This window comes from Bos indicus, chromosome 7 (genome assembly GCF_029378745.1).
Source record: "Bos indicus isolate NIAB-ARS_2022 breed Sahiwal x Tharparkar chromosome 7, NIAB-ARS_B.indTharparkar_mat_pri_1.0, whole genome shotgun sequence".
Classification (NCBI taxonomy): Eukaryota; Metazoa; Chordata; class Mammalia; order Artiodactyla; family Bovidae; genus Bos; species Bos indicus.
In genome coordinates this window covers 50,340,705-50,357,495 of record NC_091766.1, presented here as the reverse complement: position 1 = coordinate 50,357,495, position 16,791 = coordinate 50,340,705, and the positions used below count along the sequence as shown (strand labels likewise).

The window sequence follows — 16,791 nt, the reverse complement described above, 5'->3', positions numbered from 1 at the left end:
CTTTGCCCAGGCCCAGCCCCTCTCCTTGCTTCATTGGCTGGAGCCAGGGTCCCACGAGAGAAGGTGCACACGTGGAGTCTCCAGGGCCCTGGGGGAAGGGAGAGAATGGGAGGGGTGAAGTGTCAGTTCCCCATTGGTCTGGGCCAGGTGTTCTGAAGCAGCCCCCACTACACACACACACACAGATGCACCCACACACCTGCACCCCAACCACAGCCCTTGCTCACTGAGTCAGCTCCACCGGCCATGAGGCTGTCACTGCTGCTACTGCTGCCACTCCTTGGGGCCTGGGCCATCCCAGGGGGCTTCGGAGACGAGGCCTCACTCACTGCCACTGCCCCTGAGCTGGACGATGAAGAGAAGTTCTCAACTCACATACCTACTCACCTGCGATGTGATGCCTGCAGGGCGGTGGCCTACCAGGTGAGTCCCCCCTCCCCCAGCAGCTCTCCTGCCCCTACACAGGCCCCTTCTCAAGCCAGACCCTTCTATCTGCCTCAGGTTCCACCACTGGCCTTTGATCCCCAAGCCCACCCCCAGGCATCAAGCTAGACTCAGCCTTCCATGATATTGCCATCTTCACCTCACCAGAACCTCTGTGCCTCAGTTTACCTGTCTGCCCAGCAAAGAGCAGACAGACCATCTCTGGGACATGAGGGAGTCCCTAGCTAGTCCTCTCAGACTTCTCCCGTTCCAGGCCGATCCTGAGGTCCAGACTCCTTCCCAAAGCACACCTGGGGAGCACAGGGGTTTGTGTGCACGTGTGCATGTTTGTCGAGTCCGTGAGCCCATGAGCATGTGTGGGTGTCTTGAGTTCACATACAAACCTGTCAAGCGTGTCTGAGTACTTGTGTGTGTGTGTGTGTGTGTGTGTGTGTAAGTGCTATGAGTACATGTGTCACTGATGACTGAGTGGCTTTATTTTCTTTGCTTGTTCTTGTGGTTTTACATCACGTGTGGTGATGGTGGGCAGGTGTGCCCTGCAGGAAGGCCCCCAGTGCCCAGGCCAGCTCAGCTTTGCCCATCCACCCACCTCATCCCAAGGCTGTGGATCCTGCCTCAGCTGGCACGTTCCCAGCTCTCTGGACCTGGGGGAGGGCCACGAAGTCAGCCTCACAGGTGCTTCCTGCTCAAAAGGCTCCGTTGCCTCGTTCTTCCTCCGAGACTCAGGTTTCTGCTCTCCCCCGCCTCTCCTTCCGCATTGAGTAGTTCTGAAGCCCTGGTTCTGAACCCCTCCTTATTCCAGATGTGGCAACATCTGACAAAAGCTGAGGCCAAGCTTCTCCCACTGGACTCTGGGGGCCGTCGTGAGCTGAGCGAGTCAGTATACACAGACGTCCTGGACCAGAGCTGCTCTCAGACCTGGCAGGGGTGAGTTGAAAAATCTGGCCCCTGCCTCACTTCTCCAGGGGCAGGCTGATGAATGGGGGTCCCCATCCTCCCACTCACACCATACACACTCCACAAGGTCTCCAGCCCAAGGGTAGGGGCTGGTTGGGACAGAGGCTGAACTCTGGAACCAGGAGCAAGCAGAAGATTGGGTGGCCAGGGGATAAGGGTGTTGTGTGACTTTGGGCCAGGGGCTTCTCCTTTCTGGTCCTCAGTTTTTCAGCAGAGAGGATCAGAATCTGGGCACTAAACTTGGTAGATGTCCCATGTGCCCCGCTTCGGGTAGATACAGGCTCCACTAATGCTGTCTCCCTCTCCTCCCTCCACCTCCAGCTATGGAGTTGGAGAAGTGGACCAGGTGAAACGTCTCATGGGCCCAGGACTTAGCACAGGGGCGCAGCCGAGCATCATGGTGATGATCATGGAGGGGCTGTGGCCCACCAGGTGATGACTGGAGGGTTGGAGTGGGATGGAGCCCTTGCAGCCTTGAATCTGCCCATTGAAGGCAGGGCAGAGTCTGAGGCTCCTGCTGGGCTCCCCTAGGCTCTCCAAGACCTGCTTTCACTACCTGGGGGAATTTGGAGAAGACCAGATCTATGAAGCCCACCAACAAGGTCGAGGGACCCTGGAGGCGCTGCTGTGTGGAGGCCCCCGGGGGGCCTGTTCAGAGAAGGCTCCAGACACAAGGACAGAGCTCTAGTCCAACTCCTCCTTCCTGGTCAGCCCCTGAAGACAGCTGGCCTCCCTCTTGATCTGCCTCCCTCCTTTCTGCAGGCAGCCTGGAGGAGGGGTGCAGGGAGGCTTTGCTCATCTGTTTTTCCTCTCTCCCTCCCTCCTCCCGCCTCGGGGGCCTGGGACGTGGCCAGGGCCTTTCCCTCTGGACTCAAATAAAACCAGTGACCTCGACTCCTTCTCTCTGCAAAAGGTTCTTGGGGGGCTGGGAGGATAAACATTGGTGTTTCTGCTGGAGAAGACCAGGGACAAGCCCCACAGTTTCCCAGAGGTAAGTGAGATCTGTCATGGTTGAAAATGTGAGTGAGCTGACAAAGGCACATGAAATCAGTTATCAGCACGTTTGGAACCCCAGATCCCTCAGGAGAGAAAACGAAAGCCAAGGAAAACTCCATAAGCACGTCACCTGCGGACACACCCACTGCAGCCGCTGCACTCGCTGTGCCCCTTTCAGAACACGAGTCTCCCTGGGTCTACGCCCAGAGGCTGCTCACTTTCTAGACTCTGCTTGTGACCCAGCTGGCGTGACTGGGCCCTGGGGCAGGGCAGGGCAGGGCGGGGTTCCTAGAACAGGCTGTATTCCTGATCTTGGCTCTACGTCCTCCCCAGAAATTCTTCTCACCTGCGGCCCTTTCTTTAGCAGCAGAGGAAAGAGCTCCACCTGGGTTGCACCTGAGTCTGGGTATCTGGGGTCAGTGATGCTCAAGCTTGTAGTTTCCTTTGTATCTCTGGGAGGTGGACAGAACAGACACTGTAATACTCTGTTGACACCTTGGCTCAGACAACAAAAAGACTCAGGCAGAGTCCTAGGTGAAATGGCAGGGCTGGGAGGGAATTCACATTTAGGGGTGGGAGGAAGGATAGTGCTGGAGGAATGGGGGTGTCCTAGGCAGGCCCTGACCACTGTGGCTTCCCTGAGCTGCCCTGCAGCCCAGCGCTCTGTGTTCCATCGCCTGTTCTCCACCTGCCTGAGGCCCCTCCCCTGGCCCTCAGGAGAGAACCCTGAAGCCCAGGGAGAGCCAGGGTCCAAGGCATTGGCTGAGGCATCAGAAGTAGCAGGTGTGGAGCTGGGAGCTGTGATGTGGACCTGCGTGGTCCTGTGTTTGTGAAGTGACTTAGACTTTGCATCAGACTCTGGGTGTGTTTGTGCAACTGTGTATCTGAGATCATGTGCAGCTTGCCAGCCTTGTCTCCTTGTGTGCGGTATGTGGTTTGGGTAGACTTGAATGACCAAAGGACAGTGTGTGGAAAGGGTGGGGCTGTCTCTCCAGCCCCGTAGGGAGTACTGAGGAAAAGAGGGTGGGGAGGAAAGTGCTGAGGAGTACAGGCTTTGAACTGGTCAGACAACTTTGGGAACCTGGGAGCAGTAGCCAAGAAGGGAGAGGAGAGGACAGGCAGGCAGAACAACGGGCTGGAGGCTGGAGCAACGGGCTGGAGGCTGGACAGGCCTTTGGATTCAGGGCTGTGACATGAAGCTGCTACCCAGCTGGACAGCGGTGCTGCCTGGGAGCCCTCGGGGCAGGGCCTGGCCGTGGGCACAGCGAACCAGAAGTAGGTGGACCCTAAGGGGGCCGGGAAGGCACAGAAGGGAGCTGAACCTGGGACCTCGGGCTCGGCCCTCGCCAGCCTAGAGCCTCAACCCCTGGGCTTTCCCCAACCCCTAGGAGGGGAAGATGGTCTGGCCCAGGGCTGCTTCAGGGGTTGTGTGGCCGTCACACAGGGCCTGACGCTTAGAAAGGCCCCCCAATTTGGTTTAATGCTCTGCTGTTGCTGTTTTAAAAATTATAACACTTGGAACAGGGCTCCCAGGTTTTCATTTTGCACTGGGTCCCACAGAGCACACAGCTGGTCCTGGCTGGGAGGGAAGGAAAGGAATCCTTGTCCTGACACAGAGGACAGGCAAGACCGGGCTAGCCCTGGCAGCTCCTTGGGCCCATCTGATTTTGCCTCAGGGACCCTGAGTGGTAGTGGTGAGGAGGGCAGTCCTTTATGACATTTAATGTAGAAATAAATACGGTGGGTTTAGGTGTTCAGGTAAACCTAATTTTTGGAATGGTTTTCTAAAACCTTGCGACCTGTGTGGCCTTGGTCAGATCACATCTCCTAAATCTGTTTCATCAGCTGTAAAATAGGTTAATAGCACCCAGAGCCTGGGGTTAGACTTGATGATACAAGGATGTTGCTTGGCACACAGTCATTCCCCAATAACAAGATGGGTTATGATGATGATAATGATTAACTTTTTATTAATAAGTAGGGAAAAACCTGATTCAGAGCGTGACATCATATGTGCCCAGGTTCACTCCCTTTCTCCTCACCTCACCCAGGGCCTGGTACCCTTCCAAGGTCATCCTCTCCTCACCCTCACCCTGGCCCTCTCTTGGAAAACTTGTGGCCCGTGCCCAGGCTCAGGTGTGGGCAAGCAAGGGAATGCTCAAGAGGCGCATGTGGCAGAGGCTTGGGCGGCCTTTTCCACTACAGCCAGAGTTAATACGTTACCTCAGCCTGGGCCCTCCTTTCGCAATCAGTGATAGAGATCTGGTTACAGATTTACTTCAAACAATGCCTGATATGTGGAGTAAAGTCCTCCTTGGCCTTCGTAAAGCCAACCCTCCTTCTCCTCAGGAACGGCTCACACCTGTGCCCCAAAGATGAGGGCCCGGGAGGACGCTGAGGGCCAGACACAGGTGCTGGGGGATGAGTAGGGGTGGGGGTGGGGTTGGGTGGGTCGGGGGTGGGGTGGGGCACTCTGCAAGCCTGCTCCCTGGGAGGGCAGAGAGAAAAGTTCTGATGAACTGGATCAAGAGTGACTGTCCCAGGTGGAATGTGGCAACTGGGGGAGGGGGTGGGGGTGGCAGTGGGGGTGAAGGAGATTTCTGCTTTGGGACTGGCTGACTCCAGCCTGGAACCAGCAGGGGGCCAGCCTACCACCCTGCTAGGAGACACTCCAAGGACTGGGGCACTGGTGGGACCAGATTGGATCCAAGAGGGTCTGTCACGGTCTTCAGCCCTCTTGGACTCTTCCTGGGGTACCTCCAGGCTTCTGACTCACGGGCCCATTCCCTTGGCTAGAAGGCCCAGGTTCCAGGGGCTCCAGGAGCCAGCACAGTGGACTCATTCCTGCACAAGGCAACGTGAGGTGGGAGCCAGGTGTAGCCAGGCCAAGGGAGAGATGGGTAGGTGAAGCTTGAGGGAGGGCAAAGGCCCCCGTCTGTGGAGCCAACAGGCCACTCGGAGCCCCTGATTGATTCTGAAGCAGAATGGACTTTTCTGGGTGTCAACGCTCCCTGCTGAGTTATTCTATATGCTGCCCCCAGCATGAGTCCCTGGGTTCAGCAGGGACCTCCACAAGGGACCCCCCAGTGTCCCTGTCCACAGAACCCAAGTTTGACATGTTGTACAAGATCGAAGATGTGCCGCCCTGGTACCTGTGCATCCTGCTGGGCTTCCAGGTGGGCATCTTCCCAGGGCCTGCCCCCTGCGCATCCCCCACCCCGACCACCCTCCACCCACCCCAGGATCCCAGCCCCCTCCCTGGCCAACGAGGTCATCCTGGGTAACAGGAAGAGAAACCTAAGGTCAGCTGCAGTGACTGTTGCCAAGTCGGTGGGGAAGAGGTTTGATAGGGCCTGAAAGGGCCGGCGCATCACCCGCCAGGGGGAGCGCCAGTGACAGGAGGGCCCCCGCCACAGCAGCTTGGGCAGATTAGCGACTCCCAGAGAGGTGAGCAGTCGCTCTGTGGGAATCCCTTATGGGAGTATCAGTCCCGAGTGGGCTACCTGGCAGGGGTGGCCTGGGCTCAGGCCCACTGAAGCAGGTGTGAGGGCTCTGAGGCCCCCCCTGCTTCCCGGTGGGCTCCCTGGGCCCTGCGTCACACACTGTCCCCCACACTCTCCCCAACCCCTAGCACTACCTGACCTGCTTCAGCGGCACCATCGCTGTGCCCTTCCTGCTGGCTGAGGCGCTATGCGTGGGCCGTGACCAGTACATGGTCAGCCAGCTCATTGGCACCATCTTCACCTGTGTGGGCATCACCACTCTCATCCAGACCACACTGGGCATCCGGTGAGCTTCCCCATGTGCCACCTGCACCTCTGACCCCATTCCCGTAGACACACACGCAGTGACCCACACAGCAGGGGCAGTCTCAGAGGACTCTCGTGGGACACAGAGAGCTGCTATTTGTGCCCACCTGCTGCTTTGGCTGCCAGGCCAGACTTAGAGGCAGGTGGCTGCGGTCCCACCCTGGACCCCTGGGGGTTCCTCAAGGAAAAGGAAAGTGCCTAGCTGGGTTCTCCTCAGTTAAGCCTTACTCTGGGTAATCGGGACCACTCGCTCTCCTGCTTCCAGGGCCTTTGCGGGCCCCTTCAATGGCCTGTCCTCCTGGGGGCTCCCTGCTCCTTGTGCACAGTCCTAGGCCTGGGTGGCCTAAGGATGGTTGTTTGTGGGAAGGAAGGTTGTGACCAGAGCTTGCACACAGGAGCCAAGCTATCCACTCCTGTGCCCATGGCCCGTCACAGTGCAGGAGCTGGTGCTGAGAGAGAAAGGGAGCAGGTTATGGGTTAGGGGCTCCATTTTTCTTTCTTAGGTGCCCAAAATGTCGCCGAGTCCGGCCTGAGGTCTCAGTGATTTCCCTCTGTTCTGCCCCGGCCCCTGTTCCTCTGTGTCTCTGTCCCTGTGATTCTCCCGGTGCCTCTCTCTGTGCCTGTCCCCCGCCCTCTGTCTCCCCTGTCTCTTGCTCCTGCCTCCCCACCTCCCATCCTGTCCCTGTGGCTCTGTGCCTCTGCTTCCAGGCTGCCGCTGTTGCAGGCCAGTGCCTTTGCATTTCTGGTCCCAGCGAAAGCCATCCTGGCCCTAGAGAAATGGAAATGCCCTCCAGAAGGTGGGTGCATTTCTGGGGTCTGCACTGGGAAGGGGAATCCCTGGAGCCTGGAGGTCGGGTCTGTCCCATGTCCGTTCAGAGCAGCATCTTTACTTTCTCTCTATCCATGTGTGTGTTCCTATCTCTGCCCACAGAAGAGATCTATGGTAACTGGAGTCTGCCCCTGAATACCTCACACATTTGGCACCCACGGATACGAGAGGTGGGTTTGCATGTGGAACAGAAGAGACCTGGACTTGAGAGTGTGGTTAGATGGGGGGGAGGCCACTGCTGAATTGGGGTATGTGAGAATGTGGTCCAGGAACTTTTTCTTTATAATTTTATGTATTTAATTAATTTATTTCTGGCTGTGTTGGGTCTTGGGTGCTATGTGGGCTTTTCTTTAGTTGCGGCAAGCAGGAGTTATTCTTCGTTGCAGTGCATGGGCTTCTCGTTGGGGTGGCTTCTCTTGCTGCAGAGAACAGGCTCTAGGGCATGCAGGCTTCAGTAGTTGCATCATGTGGGCTCAGTAGTTGTGGTACCCGGGCTCTGGAGCACAGGCTCAATAGTTGTGGTGCACAGGCTTAGTTGCTCCGAGGCATGTGGGATCTTCTTGGACCAGGATTGAACCTATGTCTTCTGCATTGGGAGGCAGATTCTTTACCACTGAGCCACCAGGGAAGCCCCTTGGAACTTTTTTTTAAAAAACAACATAGATGTCATGGCCTCTACATAGTGACTTACAGCTGATCTTGCTTTTCCAGGTCCAGGGTGCAATCATGGTGTCCAGTATGGTGGAGGTGGTGATTGGGCTGATGGGGCTGCCTGGGGCCCTGCTCAGTTACATCGGGCCTCTTACAGTCACCCCCACTGTCTCCCTCATTGGTCTCTCTGTCTTCCAAGCTGCTGGTGACCGAGCGGGCTCCCACTGGGGTATCTCAGCTTGGTGAGTGGGCACCAGGCCTGGTCCTTGCCCAGCCCCAGTCCCTCACTTCCCTCATGTCCTGCCCCCTTAGCCTTGGCTCTTGCCCCAGCACAGCCCACCAGCCATCTTCTCTTTGTGCTTCTGCCCCCAGCTCCATTCTCCTGATCGTCCTCTTCTCCCAGTACTTGCGAAACCTCACCTTCCTGCTGCCTGTCTACCGCTGGGGAAAAGGCCTCACTCTCTTCCGCATCCAGATCTTCAAGATGTTTCCTGTGAGGAGCTGACAGGCAGCTTGGGCTGGGACCAAGGCAGGGGCTAGACCTATGTCCAGGGCTAAGGCTGGGAGAAAGGGCCAAGGCAGTAGGGGAGCTAGAGGCAAAGATGAGGTCCCAGCCAGGAATGGGGGCCAGGGTCTGAGCTAGGGCTGGGGCACCATGGGGCTGGGGCTCGGGTTAGCTGGTTAGCCTGGACTGAGCTCCCTGGGCCCTCAGTGGACCCCTCACCCACCCTCGCTTCAGATCGTGCTAGCCATCATGACCGTGTGGCTGCTCTGCTATGTGCTGACCCTGACGGACATGCTGCCCTCAGACCCCACAGCCTATGGCTTCCAGGCACGAACAGATGCCCGAGGGGACATCATGGCTATTGCTCCCTGGATCCGCATCCCTTATCCCTGTGAGCAACCCATCTGGGCCCCTGTGCCTCCAACTGAGACCATCAATGTGGCCCCTGGTGACCCCAGTCCATCTGATGACATAATAAGTATCAACTGCACATTTAAAGTGTTCCAGGCAGAGTGCCAGTGTATTCCGACATAGCCTCACTCCAGCTTTATGACTGAGTGATCCCAAATAAGCTCCCATCCCAGGCTGAGATCCTTTTACCCCTCTCACTGCTCTACCCAAGTACTGCCTGTTCTACTCCCTGACTCAGCTAGGAACACTCACTGCATCCATCTGCCTGTCTCCCTGTTGCTTCAGGTCAGTGGGGGCTTCCCACTGTGACTGCAGCAGCCGTCCTGGGAATGTTTAGTGCCACGTTAGCAGGCATCATCGAGTCCATTGGGGATTACTATGCTTGTGCCCGCCTGGCTGGTGCACCACCCCCTCCAGTACACGCTATCAACAGGTATGCCCACCTGTCCTCCCTAATGTCTGATCCCCTCAAAAGTCACTCGGGAAGCAAACATTGGGACAGAGTTGAACCCCAGAGGAGGGGGACAAGGAGTTGGGCAAGTCACTAACTCACCAGGATTGGTCCTCCTTACTTATGAAGTGAGGATGCTCCCATCACTTGCTGTTGCAAATAGCTGAGGAATAACAAAGTCTTAGAGAAACCACAGTCACTGACAGCCTTCCGTGTGTCTAGCCCTTGGTGTGCGTTCTCTCCTGCAATCCATTAATGGCTCTGTAAGACAGGTACTCCTATTGTCCGCATCTTACAGATGAGGAGATTGATGCCCAGAATCACCCAAAGATTAAGTGCCAGGATAGTGGGACTAGCATTCAGACCTGGGATCCTGGCTTCCAGACCCCCTTTGGCCTAGAGTGGGGGACGACTATGGACAGTTGGTTGTAGCTCGCACAGTCCTAGGGATGCAAGAGATCTGGCCAGGGCAATGGGAGGACGCAGGCCAGGATAGAGCACTGACCAAGGCCCCCACTTGCCCTTTCCTTACAGGGGTATCTTCACCGAAGGCATCTGCTGCATTATCGCAGGGCTGTTGGGCACGGGAAATGGGTCCACCTCATCCAGTCCCAACATTGGCGTCCTGGGGATTACCAAGGTGCCCGGATTAGCCAGAGCGGCCCAAAGCCCCAACTCCATTCCACGTACCGCAGGCCCTGCCACAAACCAGTCCTACTTTGGCCTAGGCCCCGCCCTACATCCTGCCCTGACCCATTCGTGCCCGGCTCTTGTAACAGGCCCTGCCCACCCACCACACCCCTCCCCTCCCGCAACTAACGCTCCCCCCAGCTTCGTCCCCTGGGTCTAGCACCAACCCCTGGCTCACTGGCAGGTGGGCAGCCGGCGCGTGGTGCAGTATGGTGCGGGCATCATGCTAATTCTGGGCACCATTGGCAAGTTCACGGCTCTCTTCGCCTCACTCCCTGACCCCATTCTAGGGGGGATGTTCTGCACCCTTTTTGGTGAGTGTTGCGCGTGCTTTTGAAGACGCAGTGTGGTCGCAATGAGTGGAGCCCACTCAGCGGGCTAGGAGCCTCTAGCGGTTCTCTTGTGCCCTCAGGCATGATTACAGCTGTGGGGCTGTCTAACCTGCAGTTCGTGGACATGAACTCCTCCCGCAACCTCTTTGTGCTTGGATTTTCCATGTTCTTCGGTCTCACGCTGCCCAATTACCTGGACTCCAACCCGGACGTCATTAACACAGGTATTCCCAAGAGTCTACCCATCTCAAGGTGGGGGAGGTATGGTGGGCTTGACTCTGAGCATAGCCTCTTCCCTCAAAGGCTCCACACAGCCAGAGCCACAAATCCTCCCCAACTCTGGATGTTAGTCAGCAGCCAAGTGGCTAACCAATAACTGTCCTTTACTAAGACATTTTCTGTGTCTTAACTTTACATGTGCTCTTTTAGTTTTCACAACAGCTCCATGAGACAGATACTATCTTCATTACAGATGAGAGGGGTTAAATGATTTGTTGCAGGACAAGCAGCAACCAGCAAACTGGGATTTGAATCCAAGGATGGGAAAGGCAGAGGGTATAATCCTGAATGTCCGGATTTTGTACTGTCCCATCTCCACACCTGCTCGAGGAAGTCAGCAGGCTGCGCAAGTGGGGAGCGTCTCTGAGATCTGTTCTCTGGATGAGGCCGTCACGTTCACTGGCCTTTGGCCTGTTCCACAGGCGTTCCTGAGGTGGACCAGATTTTGACTGTGCTGCTGACCACGGAGATGTTCGTGGGTGGGTGCCTCGCTTTCATACTGGACAACACAGTGCCAGGTATCGGTCAGCCCTGGGAGGGGAACAGAGAACCATGGTGGACTCATAGGCAGTCCACCAGATGTCTCCGGAGCCGTGGCCAGGTCAGATGCAATGCAGGCTCTGCAGGGAGAAGCAGGAACAGATGGGCTGGAGGGAGAGACCACTGGCCTCATAGAGGCCAAGTTTCCTCTTGGTCTTGAAGAGGATGTGGCTAGGAGAGTCATTCCTGGGCCCCATGAATTGTTTCCTTGCCATTTCTTGGTTGCCACTGGATTGAGGGGTGCCTTTGTTTTCTTAGGATAGGACAGGTGGGAATGTAGCATTAGTATGTTGGCAAAACCCACTCCAGATATGCCAGTGATCTGTCATGCTGGCTACCAGGAGAGCTCTTAACATTTCTCTTTGGTATCAGGGCTTTTTACAGGGGTCATGGAGGATACTTTGTGGGGTCCCTGAGAATCCTCCTAGCCCATGTTTATGTGCCCCCAAAATATAAAAACTAAATGTCACCAGGTATTCTGACTAGTAATGAGACTTGTTAGCATTTACCAAATATTTACGGGTCAGGAAGGGAGCTAAATGTATCATTTTATCCTCAAAAACTATCCTGTGAGACAGACTATCAATGCCATTTTATGTGAGGAAAAAGAATCAGGGGTTAGGTGACTCACTGAAGGTTTTAAACACTGCAAATTTGGGATTTAAATAAAGTCTATCCAATGCAGTTAGTTCACAGTCTGTGTCCCAGCCACTCTACCACTTTGCTGGAGAGTTCCAGGGGAAGTGTAAGATCAAGGAAAGCTCAGTGGGGACAGAGGCCGGATTGCATTAGTCTACGGAGATAAGAGATTGGAAAAACAAGATGATAGCTCTCCATCTGCTGTCATTTAACAGCCTAAATATAGCTGGCTCCACTTGCTTTCCCCTCTCTGAAGACACAAGTGTCTACTCAGAGCACAGGAATCAGGGGCTGGCTGTGCACAGCTGGTGGGTTAGAGTTTACATAGGGAAGGGGCAGGGCTCCCTGGTACTTTCAGGGATTTTAGATAGCATCAGATGAGGGAGCTCCTGGTAGAAGCTATCCAGTGAATAGATGGATTTTGGTACCTGATTATGGTACCCCGCCCTCCCTAAACATATCACCTAAAGGAAGCTGAGGTGAGACCTGAAGCTCATCCTGTGGATATGAAGACAGGGAAGTGGTAACCTTGATGCCTAGGGAATCCAGAGAGATGGAGGGCATCTGGGTAGGCAGCTGTACAGAAGGGTTTGTGATTTGGGCAGCTGGATTAAGCTACCCAGATGTTAACAGCCTCAGAGTGCCAGAGTTCCTCACATCCCTCTCCTTCAACCCAAATGCCCATCATTAATCCATCCCTGCCGATCATTATATGTATTATGCTGCATAGTAGGTAACAGTCCTTCAATATGTATTGATGAGGAATCTGAAGCTCACAGTGGTTAAATCATTTGCCTAAGGTCACACAACCTGGACTCAAACCCAGGTCTGGCTGGCCCAGAATGCAGTCAATAATGGAGTCATACAGCTTTATTCCGTGGGACGGGTACACTGTGGGCATAGGCCACTTTGTATTTGCTCTTTCCCCTTTACCCACAAACCAACCTTAGAGGGGCAAAAAGTTTAGTTCAGCAAGTGCTCCTGAAGCCTGCCAGTATGGCCCTGAGTCAGACACGTAAGGGCAAAAAGTCATCCAACAAAATAGAAAGTGAAAACCGAGTTGAAAGCAATTTACAGCAGTAAGTTTTCATACAAAGATGGGCTTGATAAAGGACAGAAATGGTATGGACCTAACAGAAGCAGAAGATATTAAGAAGAGGTGGCAAGAATACACAGAAGAACTGTATAAAAAAGATCTTCACGACCCAGATAATCACGATGGTGTGATCACTGACCTAGAGCCAGACATCCTGGAATGTGAAATCAAGTGGGCCTTAGAAAGAATCACTACCAACAAAGCTAGTGGAGGTGATGGAATTCCAGTGGAGCTATTTCAAATCCTGAAAGATGATGCTGGGAAAGTGCTGCACTCAATATGCCAGCACATTTGGAAAACTCAGCAGGGGCCACAGGACTGGAAAAGATCAGTTTTCATTCCAATCCCAAAGAAAGGCAATGCCAAAGAATGCTCAAACTACCGCACAATTGCATCTCACACGCTAGTAAAGTAATGCTCAAAATTCCCCAAGCCAGGCTTCAACAATATGTGAACCGTGAACTTCCTGATGTTCAAGCTGGTTTTAGAAAAGGCAGAGGAACCAGAGATCAAATTGCCAACATCCGCTGGATCATGGAAAAAGCAAGAGTTCCAGAAAAACATCTATTTCTGCTTTATTGACTATGCCGAAGCCTTTGACTGTGTGGATCACAATAAACTGTGGAAAATTCTGAAAGACATGGGAATACCAGACCACCTGACCTGCCTCTTGAGAAATCTGTATGCAGGTCAGGAAGCAACAGTTAGAACTGGACATGGAACAACAGACTGGTTCCAAATAGGAAAAGGAGTACGTCAAGGCTATATATTGTCACCCTGTTTATTTAACTTATATGCAGAGTACACCATGAGAAACACTGGACTGGAAGAAACACAAGCTGGAATCAAGATTGCTGGAAGAAATATCAATAACCTCAGATATGCAGATGACACCACCCTTATGGCAGAAAGTGAAGAGGAACTAAAAAGCCTCTTGATGAAAGTGAAAGTGGAGAGTGAAAAAGTTGGCTTAAAGCTCAACATTCAGAAAACAAAGATCATGGCGTCTGGTCCCATCACTTCATGGAAAATAGATGGAGAAAGAGTGGAAACAGTGTCAGACTATTTTTTTGGGCTCCAAAATCACTGCAGATGGTGACTGCAGCCATGAAATTAAAAGACACTTTCTCCTTGGAAGGAAAGTTATGACCAACCTAGATAGCATATTGAAAAGCAGAGGCATTACTTTGCCAACAAAGGTCTGTCTAGTCAAGGCTATGGTTTTTCCTGTGGTCACGTATGGATGTGAGAGTTTGGACTGTGAAGAAGGCTGAGCGCTGAAGAATTGATGCTTTTGAACTGTGGTGTTGGAGAAGACTCTTGAGAGTCCCTTGGACTGCAAGGAGATGCAACCAGTCCATTCTAAAGGAGATCAGTCCTGGGATTTCTTTGGAAGGAATGATGCTAAAGCTGAAATTCCAGTACTTTGGCTACCTCATGCGAAGAGTTGACTCATTGGAAAAGACTCTGATGCTGGGAGGGATTGGGGGCAGGAGGAGAAGGGGACGACAGTGGATGAGATGGCTGGATGACATCACTGACTCGATGGACCTAAGTCTGAGTGAACTCCGGGAGTTGGTGATGGACAGAGAGGCCTGGTGTGCTGCGATTCATGGGGTCGCAAAGTCGGAGACGACTGAGCGACTGAACTGAACTGAAGGTGAATGAACCTGGGCTTGAGTCATCCAGAGCGCTTCCTGGATGATTCTGGAAGGACCAAGGAAACTGGAATGTGGACAAGAGTTGAAGGCACCGCAAGGGAGGGGTTTGGAAGGCAGGTGGGGAGCATGCACTGGTGGTTGTGTCCCAGCAGCGGTGAGGAGTGGGGTTGAGACACCCCAGTCTGGTGCCACAGCTCCAGCTCCTCTGCTGTCTGCTCTCTGTGCAGCCGGGCCCAGCTCAGACAGCGCCTGCTCCAGTGGCCTCTCCCACGCATCCCAGCCCTCCCTCAGTGCGTCCTCCTCTGAGATTTTGGGATACATCTGGTTTCTCTACCCATGGGGTTTTTCAACCTGGGCTGCCAGTGTGTGGAAATCTCTGTACTAAATTTCCACTTACTTGTCTTCAACCTCATCTCTTGTGAAAACCTCAGAGAATTCACAAATCCCTCCCATAACTACTTCCCCCTATTTGTGAAAAATCTCTTGTGTATCCCTACCACCAACAAAGATTTTACCTAGCTTGACTTCCTGAAGTTTGTATTAGAGTTTATTTTCCAAATATGGACTCGTAATACTAATACTGATTATAGTATTTCAAAATATACCTTCCTACCTCCACAGCAGTCTGGGTACTACTTGGTCCCCATTGGTCCAGCAAACACCAGCCCCATACTGATGGTGAAGGCTGACAATTACTTAACGTTCTTCATCATAAAATTTTGTATAATAGTGCATATATGCTATGGTATGCTAAGTCACTTCAGTCGTGTCCGACTGTGTGACCCCATGGATGGCAGCCCACCAGGCTCCCCCATCCCTGGGATTCTCCAGGCAAGAACACTGGAGTGGGTTGCCATTTCCTTCTCCAATGCAGGAAAGTGAAAAGTGAAAGTGAAGTCGCTCAGTCGTGTCTGTCAGCGACCCCATGGACTGCAGCCCACCAGGCTCCTCCATCCATGGGATTTTCCAGGCAAAAGTACTGGAGTGGGGTGCCATTGCCTTCTCCGAATAGTGCATATATATCTCCCACCAATGTTTCAAAGAAATCAGACAATGAATTTAAAGCACTTAAGCACGGAGCATTATGGCACACTGTTACGCGTTAGTCGCTCAGTTGTGTCCGACTCTGTGTGACCCCACAGACTGTAGCCCGCTGGGCTCCTCTGTCCATGGGATTCTCCAGGCAAGAGTACTGGAGTGGGGTGCCGTCTCCTGGCACACTGTAGATATGCAATAAATGTTGATTATGTATAACCAGTATCTTTCAGGGATCTCTAGAGCTCTAGGCAAGTTAGGAGCTGAGATCATAGATTCAACTTTGCAGGACCAGAAAACTGAGAATCAAGTTAACTCTGGAATTCTTCCCTCATGACTAGGTTATGGGGAAGGGAGGTAGTAGAGGATTGTTGGCTCTGGTGACCCCTTTGTCCACTTGCAGGAAGCCCAGAAGAACGAGGTCTGATACAGTGGAAAGCTGGGGCCCATGCTGACAGTGAGATGTCTTCCAGCCTGAAAAGCTATGACTTTCCCATTGGGATGAGCATGGTAAAAAGAATTGCCTTTCTGAAATACATTCCTATCTGCCCGGTCTTCAAAGGATTTCCATCAAGGTCAAAAAACCAGCTTCCAGTTCCAGAAGATATCCCAGAAAACACAGAAACCGTGTACACCAAGGTCTGAAAAATTATTTCCAGCAAAGGTAGGACTGTGTGTTAGTCTATGGCTTTTGTGGGAGGGATGGAAAATCACAACATTCTTATGCTTTAACCAGAGAGACAACTACTCAAGTTACCATTTTTGTAACATAATTGAATATTTTCAATGGAAAGGGAGACTGGGTAAAAAGTCACTGTATGTATGTGGAACTCCTTAGCCATTTCATGACAGTGGACAGTGGACAGTGACAGTGGAACTTCCCAACAAGTGTGGGCCATTAGCCGTGTAGGAGGTTCAAAGTATGCTGAAATATTGATCCTTTCGGCCTTTGGGTATCTGAACTGATACTGGGTCACCTGGAGCCTGTGAGCTATAACCTGTAGCTATAGGCAACCTCATGTAGTATGATAAATTATATTTCATGACATGGAAAAGGTTGAGAAATGACTGACACAAGTATAAGAATATTAAAAATTCTCTCACGTAAGGCGCTCTGTCTCAATAGTTGTAATAAAACCTCTACAAAACAGAATGATTTCAGTTACCCTAAAACTATGCCATACAGGCCCTGATGGGGTGATGTCTCAAGGTCTTAAAAAAAAAAAAGGTAGTTTTAATGTGCACATTGCCACAGACAGACAAGTTCCAACAAGGTGAGAGCTTAGCTTAGATGACTCCATGATAGAAAGTTTTAGTAAGTGATTTATTAATTTGTACCAGGGAATGGTCTCAAGTGCTTGATGTGTATTAACTAAATATACTCCTGAGATAGATACTATTATTACTACCATTTTAACAAGGTGGAAACTAAGGCACAGAAAGGTTAAGGGACTTACCCATAATCA

General features: G+C 52.7%; 2 protein-coding genes across 6 annotated transcripts in view; both read left to right on the top strand.

Moving 5' to 3' along the window:
- The first annotated feature begins 165 nt into the window (after positions 1–165).
- MZB1 (marginal zone B and B1 cell specific protein) lies at positions 166–2,295 on the top strand. The gene is made up of 4 exons (XM_019965025.2): positions 166–423; positions 1,247–1,371; positions 1,723–1,833; positions 1,933–2,295. Exons 1-4 carry the CDS (start codon positions 247–249, stop codon positions 2,087–2,089), a joined length of 570 nt encoding a protein of 189 aa, XP_019820584.1. The 5' UTR covers positions 166–246; the 3' UTR covers positions 2,090–2,295.
- A 768-nt stretch (positions 2,296–3,063) lies between these two features.
- The window catches only part of SLC23A1 (solute carrier family 23 member 1), a 16,506-nt gene continuing 2,778 nt past the window's right edge, over positions 3,064–16,791 (top strand). The window contains exons 1-15 of one of the 5 annotated variants that reach the window (XM_019965017.2): positions 3,118–3,672; positions 4,747–4,808; positions 5,439–5,573; positions 6,029–6,186; positions 6,915–7,003; positions 7,138–7,205; positions 7,747–7,928; positions 8,059–8,179; positions 8,426–8,582; positions 8,888–9,035; positions 9,588–9,693; positions 9,928–10,057; positions 10,156–10,299; positions 10,777–10,872; positions 15,729–15,989. In XM_019965017.2, coding sequence (XP_019820576.2) covers positions 3,591–3,672; positions 4,747–4,808; positions 5,439–5,573; positions 6,029–6,186; positions 6,915–7,003; positions 7,138–7,205; positions 7,747–7,928; positions 8,059–8,179; positions 8,426–8,582; positions 8,888–9,035; positions 9,588–9,693; positions 9,928–10,057; positions 10,156–10,299; positions 10,777–10,872; positions 15,729–15,970 — 1,920 coding nt within the window. In that variant the 5' untranslated portion in view covers positions 3,118–3,590 and the 3' untranslated portion in view covers positions 15,971–15,989. The other 4 variants (XM_019965020.2, XM_019965018.2, XM_019965019.2 and 1 more) reach the window with 4 other exon arrangements.

What these genes read in the sequence shown, in the direction of transcription:
- MZB1 (XM_019965025.2), top strand. Translation starts at nt 247, where the DNA reads ATGAGGCTGTCACTGCTGCTACTGCTGCCACTCCTTGGGGCCTGGGCC. An exon ending in TGCTCTCAGACCTGGCAGGG is followed by an intron (nt 1,372 to 1,722) that starts GTGAGTTGAAAA and finishes CTCCACCTCCAG; the next exon opens with CTATGGAGTTGGAGAAGTGG. An exon ending in GAGGGGCTGTGGCCCACCAG is followed by an intron (nt 1,834 to 1,932) that starts GTGATGACTGGA and finishes GGGCTCCCCTAG; the next exon opens with GCTCTCCAAGACCTGCTTTC.